This window comes from Ruditapes philippinarum, unplaced genomic scaffold, assembly GCF_026571515.1.
Source record: "Ruditapes philippinarum isolate M1 unplaced genomic scaffold, ASM2657151v2 ctg10118_1_1_1_1, whole genome shotgun sequence".
Taxonomy (NCBI): domain Eukaryota; kingdom Metazoa; phylum Mollusca; class Bivalvia; order Venerida; family Veneridae; genus Ruditapes; species Ruditapes philippinarum.
Window position 1 is genome coordinate 72,846 of NW_026858818.1, and position 11,525 is coordinate 84,370.

Sequence of the window (11,525 nt, forward strand, 5' to 3'; positions counted from 1 at the left end):
ACACGCACGCCACGGTAAAAAATAATATTTATCACATGGAGAAGGAGGATGGGTATGTGAATACAGTTGCAATTCAGTTTATGAATACAAAAATTATACAAAACCTAGATTTAGTAAAGTTCAATATGCAAATAACATTTACTAGTAGATGGTATAAATGATATGAAAAACTAAACAATTTGACTCGCTCTTACAGAAAAAGCTTTATACAAAAATTTACCGAGATTCTTTACTATTTTAAAATTCCTAGATTGCATCAATTCTACAAATTTGTACACACTTGGATGTCTGTAATAATAAGATTTTATAAAAGTCTTTCTTAATTCATCGTAAAACGGGCAAATGATTACAAAATGATATTCATCTTCTATATCGTTTTTGTTACAAAGTAAGCATTTTCTTTGATTGCGGTCTATTCTATTTGGCGCATATCGGCCTGTTTCAATTCTCAGTTTATGTGATGATAAACGCAGTCTGGATGTAGCAATTCTAAACTTTTTAGGTAAAATGTCTATATAAGATTCAAATTCAAAACTATTTTTAATATATCCATACGATACTTCACTGGTAGATAACTTACGTTCCCATTTTTGTTTTAAAACATCAGTTACTCTTCCTTTAAACAAAATATGAAATTTTTTCAAATCAACTAAACCTGGATTGTACCATACATAGGAAAATACGTATTCATCTAAAAGAGATTTAACATTATAAACCCAATTATTTCTATTATTCTTAATTTCAAGAAGACAATCATATAGTTTACTGATCAAGATATTTTCCGTCGATACAGTTTTGCACCAAAATTTAATAATTCTAACATATCTATTTATATACATTGGAAATCGACCTAACTCACCATAAATACTATTTGTACATGTTGACATTTTAACATTTAATAATTGTTTACAAAATTTTAAATGAACACGTTCTATTTCTTTCGATTTTCCAAAGCCCCATATTTCGCATCCGTAATTCAAGGTGGCGGCAACAAAAGCATCAAACAGTTGGCACATAACAGAGGGTTTAACGGCATAATGTTTTGTTTTATGTATTAAAACATTCAAAGCTTTTAATCCTTTACCTACTAATGTCGTCTGATTTAAAGTATAAGAGCCCGTGTAATTAAAAACAGTGCCTAGATAATTAAAGTTATTTACAGTTTCTATTAAGCTACCTTTGTATGTCCATTTTTCGTTTGCATTTAACGGGCCTCGCTTTCTGAATACAACAATTTTTGTTTTATCAGTGTTGACTTCAAGCCCCCACTTATCACAATATTCATTTAGCAAATCAAGACTATGCTGTAATTCCACAGGACTTTTACCAAGTAAAACCATATCGTCAGCAAATAATAAAAGAATAAAAGTAATATCGTCAAGAGTTAAACCACACAACGGACTATCTTGTAAGAACAGTTCTAGGTCCTCTATAAAAAGAGAAAATAGTAGAGGCGACATTATCTCCCCTTGTTTCAAGCCCACAGCGCATGCAAAAAAGTCTGAGTAAGAGTTACAAGCCTTTACACATGTTTTAACATGTGAATACATACTTCTTAAAATTCGCAAAGCTTTGCCACCTATACCTAGCTTATATAATTTTAAAAATAAACCATTTAAATATACACTGTCAAAGGCACGCTTTAAATCAATAAAGCAACAATAAAGACGATTTTTATCATATAAGATTTTTTGAACGATAGCATTAAGAACAAATATTGCATCAGTAGTTGACCGACCTTGACGAAATCCGAATTGCGCATCACTCAATCTACTGTTATTTTCGGCCCAGCATGAAATTCGTTTATTCAAAATACCTGTAAAAACATTTGATAAACAACTTACTAATGTAATCCCTCTATAATTACGAGCATCACAGGGATCGTTTTTCTTAAAAATAGGTATAATTATGCCCTCTGACCATTTATCTGGAAAGTGACCAGTATTTAAAATAATGTTGAAAAGATCTACTAAATGAGATGACAATATATCGATACATGATATAAAGTATTCGTTTAAAAGCATATCATTCCCAAAAGCTTTATTCCTTTTCAAATTTTTTAACAACAGACAATAATTCTTCTACAGTTATTGTACTATCTAGTTCATCAAAACATCCCTCCTGGCCAAAATCATGATTATTTAAAAAATTCTCTGCTTCCTCAGTTTCAAATTGTGATATTTCACTTTGAAGAGACGAAAAATAGTTGAAAAAATCCCTATTTGTTAAATTGCCACTGATATTACCTTTTGATTTACAATTGAATAATCTCCAAAAATCTCTTGGCTTTGAGTGTCTAAGATTTTGTAATTGGGTAATTTTATTTACTTCATACTGTCTACGTTTTCTTTTTATCAAACTTTTATAAACAGCCTTATTATTTAACATATGTATTCTATTTTCCTACGTTTTTGATATATTATACATATTTACAGCATTTAAATAAACATATTTAGCATTATGACAGTCATGATCGAACCAGTCAGCCTTTTTAAAAATTGTATTGTGCCCTTTACGCGTGACTCGCGAGACACGTTTACAAAACAGTGGTTCAGCTACTTTAAAGAGTATGTTCTGTTCTGTTCTGTTCTGTTTAATGAAACTGTTTACTCGCAATCAGTAAATTAAATATGAAAACCAAAATATTTGTTTAATGAAACTGTTTACTCGCAATCAGTAAATTCAATATGAAAACCAAAATATTTGTTTAATAAAACAGTTTACTGGCAATCAGTAAATTCAATATGAAAACCAAAATATTTGTTTAATGAAACTGTGTACTCGCAATCAGTAAATTCAATATGAAAACCAAAATATTTGTTTAATGATACAGTTTACTAGCAATCAGTAAATTCAATATAAAAACCAAAATATCTGTTTAATGAAACAGTTTACTCGCAATCAGTAAATTCAATATGAAAACCAAAATATTTGTTTAATGAAACAGTTTATTAGCAATCAGTAAATTCAATATGAAAACCAATATATTTGTTTAATAAATTTAATAAAACAGTTTAGTAGCAATCAGTAAATTCAATATGAAAACCAAAATATTTGTTTAATAAAACAGTTTACTAGCAATCAGTAAATTAAATAAGTAAACCAACCATTTGAAGGTTACCGGAAATTTGTGCTTTCGTGGCGTTAAGTTCAAAAGGTTTGAATCAGAAACTTTTATATCCGCACTGATATAAGTTCGATTACGATGGACAGAGGGGTGATTAATTTGTTCTATGGGAGATAGCAAAACAAGCAAAAGAAAATGCCTGAGGTTTCTTTCACCAGAAAAAGTGCCGTCATTTTATGGTCAAATGTGGTTTTTGTGTTTTTTCACAATTAGGAAAGAAATGATATGCTTGTGATGTCACAAGTTCGAAAAGTTTTTGTCGTTATGAAAGTGCAATACACAGTCATACAGTTTGCCATAAGAAATTATTGCATGCAGAATTTAACTCCAAATGGAGGGAATATTTTTAGAAGTTAAGAGGAGATAATGTAAACAGTTCAAATGAGTTTAATCATTTTACAATTATATGCATATATGTTGCACTTTACTGTGTTTTCCGTTTTGCTACTATTATTCACTTGTATATTATGTAAATGTATATACTCCATAACTTATTTCAATTTATCAACATAAATATTTTTCTATGATTTTGTCATCTTATTACATTTTGCCCTTACGATCCAAAACACAGACTTTGTAATTAAAGTCTGTGTACGGAGGAATACGTACATTCGGCCTTTATGTAGCATAAACTACTGATAAGTCGCCATCGTCTAATCTTTACAATTCCTTATCACATTGCGTTTTCTGTGGTATTATAAAAAGCTAATTCTTTATATCTATAGGAAAAGGAATCAGGAAAAAGTGTGAAGGTTTAAAGTATATTATTCTTATTTAAACAACGTCCCAAAGCCATTTTAACGTTAGATTACAACCAAGTTGTGGTCGATCAGCCTACTAGTAATTTGAGCTAAAGATATTCTTCTCTCTCTAATCTAATGGGACATCCAGGAGAGAAATATTGAGTTTTGTCAAACAAATAGTTCTCAAAAATGTATGCTTATAGTTTTAAGTAGCCTAGATAAAATCTACTCCAATGTCGTATTATCCGTTAGGAACAGCACTAAGCACCTAAATTTTAAACATTGAACGTATTAGAATTAATGATCCCGAAAGACAAGAAAAATATTTCTACATTATTAGATTTATGGAGAATCACTCAGCACATAACACCATATGCCTCCTTGACCTGGAATTCATTTGTGATAATTACAAGAACTAACATGAGAAAATTGTAGACAATTCTTGTTATTCTCGTTCTTCTTGAGTTTTTTTGGTGACAGACAGGGACACTTTAACATTCGTTTGCACAGATTCAAGCATTAAGGATTAAAATGTGACATATAAATTTTACCATTATACTTGTTTACTGCATGATTCTCCGACAGCTAAGTGTACATGTACACACACCGTTTACGTAGAAGCTATCAAATTAAACAACGAAGAAAAAAGGTCCGGATACGTACTTTATTCGATAAGGCATAAATCCATAATTACTTACAGAAGTGATTCTTTATATCACGTTACTTGTGAATTAAAAGTTTGCCCGTGTGCCCTGTCCTACCTGGTGCCCTGCTGGGCTCCTTGCCTTTGGTCCTGTGTTGGGGGTGCGTTCATTGAATGGCGCCCTTCCTTGATGATCTTGTTTTTCATATTCTTTATAAGCACTTTGTAAGCGCCACGCCAGATTAGACATGTTTCTTGATCAATATTTAGAAGATCAATGTAAATTGGTTGTTGTCATATCATTTTATACTAAATTAAATTTATATGTAAGCATATTAGCATAATTGCACCTTTAAACAATTTATTATGGAAGATACCAAAAAGCCATATGTCTGCATATAAAGAAATTTAAATATTTCTGGGTAATTTGCATTCATTAACTCATTTTGGCAATTGCACATTTCATAATGATTTATTAAGATTTAAGACGAATAGATTTGTAATGAAAGTAGGAACAACGTGTATAAATTGTCATAATTATAATTGTTAAAGCGTCCTTGAGCGGAAATGCTAATACTTTAACACCATTTCGTGTTAACGAAAGATTTAGTTTTTCTACACATTTAACACATACCAAGATGCTCTCAGCAGTTAGGTCTCTTTATAAGGATATGTCAGCATGTGTTAGAGTAAATGGCATGTGTACCGATTGGTTTAATGTAAACACTGGTGTAAGGCAAGGTTGCTCTCTGTCTACTATACTTTTCAATATTTTTATCAATGACTTAGCTATTATGTTGAAAAATATGAACAAAGGCATAGCTATTGATGGCGAAAATATTTGTATATTGTTATATGCCGATGACATTGTATTGATTGCTAAAAATGAAAATGATTTACAAGATTTATTATCAATGTTAAACAAATGGTGTGAAGGAAAAGGAATGGGTATCAATGTTAGTAAAAGTAAAGTTGTACACTTTAGACCAAATTCAATTCCTAAGTCATGTTTTGTTTTTAACTGTGGAAACTGTAAAATTGAATATGCTTCTAGATATATGTACCTTGGTTTAGCTTTAACCGAGCACCTAGATTATAACATAACAGCTAAAATAGTTGCTCAATGTGCTGGACGTGCCCTCGGGCTCCTCATTGCTAAGTACAAATCGTTTGGTGGACTACCTTATGATGTTTATACAAAGTTGTACTATTCTTGTGTGGTACCAGTCATCACGTATGCTTCAGCAGTATGGGGTACTAAATCTTTTTCTTGTGTCAATGCCGTTCATCACAGAGCAATGAGGTTCTATTTTGGTACTGGTAAATACACACCTATTGTTGCAGTCCAAGGTGACATGGGTTGGAAACCAATTATTATTGACCAGTGGAAATCTGTATGTAACCATTGGCATAGATGTTTATTATATAATGATTGTAGGATTAATAAGAAAATTTTTAATTGGTCAGTTAATAAAGGTAATAATAGATGTAAAAATTGGCCATTCATTGTAAGAGATAAATTGTGTTCTATAGATTTAGATATGTATACTATGCTTCCTTTTGATAAAAATAAGATGTTGAATGATGTATGTACTGCATTGATGAATAGTCATATTGTTCAATGGCAAACTGATTTGAATAGATATACAGGCGTAAATGGCACTAACCACAATAAGCTAAGGACATACAGATTGTTTAAGAGTAGCTATGATACAGAGCTATATTGTAAACTGCAATTACCATATTGTCATAGGTCTGCGCTATCAAAATTCAGGTGTGGTGTTGCGCCGCTAAGAATTGAAACTGGGCGTTATACTAACATGCCAGTAGCTGAAAGAGTATGTCCATTTTGTGAAGAGTTTATTGAGACAGAAATGCATGTTTTATTACAGTCCCCGCTATATAATCAAATACGTGATGTCATTTATGAAAAAGCTCAATCTGTAGACAATAGTTTTTATGATATGTCTGATAATGATAAATTTGTATTCATGTTCTCTCACCCAGACATGGTTAGAATCCTCGCAAAATCCTGCTGTGATATATTAAAAATTAGAAATAATATTTTATATAGTAAAAATTTTTAAACTGTAATAATATTTAGTAATTGCAACAATTTTATTATATGACATACAATTTAAAATGTACAGATGAAATATTTCCAGTGTTTGACGTTTTAATGTTGGCTAGCATGTTATTTGGAGTCACTCAAAAGTACTATGTTACCATTTGGCTATCATTTATACAAACATGATTTTAATATTTTAGGCTGTCTAACACTGGTAATGTTTAATCTTAATATTGGTTTTACCATGTATGATAGTAATAATATTTAGTAATTGCAACAATTTCATTACATGACATACAATTTAAAATTGTACAGATGAAATATTTCCAGTGTTTGACGTTTTAATGTTAGCTAGCATGTTATTTAGTGTCACTCAAAAGTACTATGTTACCATTTGGCTATCATTTGTACAAACATGATTTTAATATTTTAAGCTGTCTAACACTGGTAATGTTTAATCTTAATATTGGTTTTACCATGTATGATATAGTGTTTTAGATGTTTAGTCTCTTATAATTCTTATAGAATGGCTATATACATGTATTTTATATTATATTGTATATAGATGAGACTGGAATAAATAAATAAATAAATTTAAACCAACGAAAGAAGAACAGGGTTTGTGGACAGCTCAGCATGATGGCGTGCCTGATGAAGCTAATTAAGCGGGTCGCTAAGGGCGCTGAAGGTCTCGGATCCGAGTTCAAACATCCAAAACGATTTAAACAGTCAAATGAAATTCTATTTATATATACCTATTTTCTTCTTGTTTACAAGCATTCATCTGTTCCACGATAGCGTAAATAACATAACATAACATAACATAACATAAATTTTATTTAACATAAAATTGTAAACATACAATTTATAGTCAAATCATATTCTGTATAGTGTAAAGTGTTACAAGTTACAATTAGCCGAGAAGTATTGTTAACCAGTATGAACAAATGTTATGATATATATAACAGAGTTTGCATAAGAAATAATTATAAATGTAAGAAACAAATGTACTTTAACAAAGAAGAAAAAAATATTTGTTAACGTTGCCGAGAAGTATTGTTGACAAATATAAACAAAGGTTACGACATAATTGCATAAAAAAATACTTATACATGTACATAGTAGAACAAGATTTGTTCACGTGCCGAGAATTATTGGTGACAAGTATAAACATAAATACACTTAAATATGTAAGAAGCTAAGTAGAAAGATATTTGTTAACGTTATATCATATCGATATCCACAAATCAAACGGCAATAATACTATTTCTAAGATGACATAACCGTTGTATATGTACTAATCATTTATTGTCGTAGTTATCTCCCATTTACTTGTAAATCGTAAGAAAAAAGTATATTATCGGTTATTAAAGTCTTAAGTTATGTCCTCTCTTTAAATGCGTAATACAGATAACTTGCCAGATTATTAATTGTTTTGATATTTGTGCTTGTCATTAGTGTTTCGAATTTCTGCATTGAAGGCCATCTACAAAAATATGGTTTAAAAAACTTTCTACGTAAATTGTAATATTTCGGGCATATTAATAAGAAATGATATTCTGTCTCTACTAAATTTAATGAACAATTTCGACATTTTCTGTTTTCTCTTGGAATATTATCGTGCCTTCCTTTTTCTATTTCGAGATTATGAGCTGATAGTCTAAATTTGGTTAAAATAATCCTATGGCTATCTTTGTTTATAACGCTTAAATACTTTTCGCACTGAAATTCGTGTTTAAAATGACTGTAAGACGAAAGTCTGTTAGAATTATTAATACCTGAATACCAATTTTGTTTGTAGATATCTAAAATTCTTTGCTTTATGACACATACATTTATATTTAAATTATCTTGTTGTAGCCAAAAGTAAGACATTCCTATTTGGTTCAATATATTTTTTATTTGATAAGCCCAGTTTTTTTCTCTGTATGATAGCTCATTATCTGCATCTTCTTTTAGCATATTATACATTTTTTTAAGAATTGAGTTATCAGGTGACTTAAGTATTTTAATCCAGTATTTGAACATTTTCCTGGATTAGTTTTTGAAAGATAAACGAACGTTGTAATTTATCAAAGCATTTTTCAAAGTCTACAAAGGCTACGTATAATTTATTTTTATCAGAAAGAGCTTTTACTATTATTGAGTGAAGTATAAATATGCAATCTGTAGTTGATTTTCCTTTTTGGAATCCGTATTGATTATCTATTATAGTTTTATGTTTTATAGTCCACGATGTTAGGCGATTAAGTAATACCTGTGAATATATTTTAGCAATAATGTTTATCAAAGTTATACCCCTATAATTTTTGGCATCTTCCGGGTCACCTCCCTTATGTATAGGAACAATAATTCCTGATCCACACTCACTGGGATATTCTCCGGTATGAAATATCCTGTTAAAAAGTCTTAGAATAAAATCAGACGTTTCATTAAAAGAGATTTTATATATTTCCGATATAAGTGTATCTATTCCACTACTTTTATTATATACTGCTTTATGTATTTCTGACATATTAATTTCTTTATCTAAATCTTCATCTATAATATTTTGATTATAAGATGTATTTCCAGTTGTTGTCTCTGTGCTATACAGTGTTTTAAAATGCTCATATAGATCTTGTGTTGTTAAAGTTTCAGCCCTTCTTTTATTTTCAGTGTACTGACTTCTAATCTTATTCCAGAATTTACGTGGTTGAGATTTACTCATTTCATTTAAGTTTTGCCTCTCATTAAAGTTATATTTTTTCTTTTGGGTTCGTTTAATTTTGTTATAATTATTTTTATAGTTTATATATAGATTACGAAGGTTATCATTGTCTTTGTTCTTTACAAAAGCATTTCTTGCTTTTTTGAATTCAGCTCTAGCAGTGTAACAGTCAGCATTGAACCATGGTTTTTTCTTTAATACTTTATTTATAGATACAGTTCGTGTTGTTCGTGTTTGTCCGAAAATATCATTTGAACAATCGCTTAAAATCTTAATAAAAGATTGTGATATAGTATTAATATTTGCGTTTTGGTTAATTTCATTAGTTAGCTCTAATATATCTCCTCTTTTTGAGTTTAAGCATTCCATAAATTGTGAAATTTTTGTATTGTCAAATTTCAAAAACGTTTCTTTGTGTATTTCAATCGGCGGTGAAGCGTGATTTTTACATGGTAGACTAAAACAGAGTCCGCTATGATCGGAAAACTCGTTAGGTGGGGTAATACAAAAATGTGAAACAAGTTCAAAATCATCAATATGCAACAATAAATAGTCAAGCGTTGACGATCCGTTAATCGAATGATAAGTATACTCTCCTATACCTAGATCATTGTGTAATCGAGAATTAATTATAAATAATATATGAGGTAGACAGGCAAAAATCAATCACGCGTTTACCCATATTATCCACGGTTTTATCCCGGGAAAACCGGTTTGGTATGTTTACATTATTTGACAGATATAGGTCATGATCAATATATTCATCAAATTCTAAAAAATCTGACATGTTAGATGTACGACAGTTTAAATCGCCAAAAATGAAACATTTACCCTTACATTTATATCGTTCTAAGCCAGACTCGATCTCTTCGAAAAAATCAAAATTATTGGTGTCTATAACTCTTGAATTTGAAGGCGGCATATAAATACAACATAAATACACATTATCATTGAAATCAAACAAATGTTGTAAAAGTTCTATCCATACTATTCCATTTTGATGAGTTTCTATAATGTTTATATACTTATTTAGGGATTGTCTATAGTAGATTGATATACCACCGCTGAATCTGCCTTTTCGAACATTCCGGGTTTTATTTCCATATAGATGAACACATTGATATCCAGTTATATCCAAATTTAAATGTGTATTTTTCGATAACCACGTTTCAGAAAGAAATATCAAGTCATAATCGCTAATAATATTAATAAAATCGATATCACTTATCTTCCTTGCTAATCCATGAATATTCCATGAGAGTATTTTAATATCATTGATATCCTTCCCACGGCTTTCCTAGTATGTGTTATGATTCACAATTTTCCCGTTGACATACTTCTTACTGATTTTATTTTTGATATACAATTTTGTTCCAGATATTCTTGCTGTTCCTTCGTCTATATTTTCGCTAGCAATAAAGTCTGTGAATGCTTTCCTAGCTTCCCTGTAAGGTTGTGGGGTTTGGATACCGATGCCTTGCTGCTGCGCTTTAAGGTTGATTTTAATATCATGCTCATACGATTTTTGCCTGACCTTTTCACGATCTGCGTAGTCCTTAAATTTCACAACGATCGGTCGTGGTCGTTTGGATCGTATTCCTCCTAGTCTGTGGGCTCTATCAAAGACCATATCATTTACTTCCAAATCAAGGGTTTCCCTGATAAGGTCTTTGACAAGCTTATCGCAATTTTCCGGCTCTCTTGTATCATTTGGCTTAGGGAGTTCGGGTTCGTTCAGGCCATAGAATATTAGGTTTGATCTCATTGATCTTGCTTCTAAATCTAGCAGTTTATCTTGTACATTTTCCGCTTGTTTCTGGAGTGTATGATCGTATTCTGCTAAATCAATGCATTTGTTTTGTAAAGCATTAACTTGTTCCCTTGACTCCTGTAATTCACTTTTTTGATTTTCGAAAGCTGAATTAATGAATGCTAATGAGTTTTCGGCCTCTGTGCTTTTCGTTTCCAGATTTTTAACTTTTATTTCTAAATTACTCATTTGTAATTGTATCGTTTTCACTGATTTCTCAATTTCGTCTAATTTGGGTAACGCATTTTTTTTTATCATTTTAACATCTTCATTTATCACTTTCACGCTTTCGATAAGGGAGTGAGCCCAAATAGGGGATGATGTACTCTGGATCGGAGTCCCAATGTTTGTAAATCCAAGTCCAGGATATTGTCCCAAGTTTAAAACCGGAGAAGCGCCGTTTTGGAGTTGGTGTACTACACGT

The 11,525-nt window shown here is 30.7% G+C and overlaps 1 protein-coding gene across 1 annotated transcript; it reads right to left on the bottom strand.

Annotated features, from left to right (window-relative positions):
* Positions 1-10,588: 10,588 nt before the first annotated feature.
* LOC132754367 (uncharacterized) lies at positions 10,589-11,290 on the bottom strand. The gene has a single exon (XM_060744980.1). It carries the CDS (start codon positions 11,288-11,290, stop codon positions 10,589-10,591), a length of 702 nt encoding a protein of 233 aa, XP_060600963.1.
* Positions 11,291-11,525: the final 235 nt, after the last annotated feature.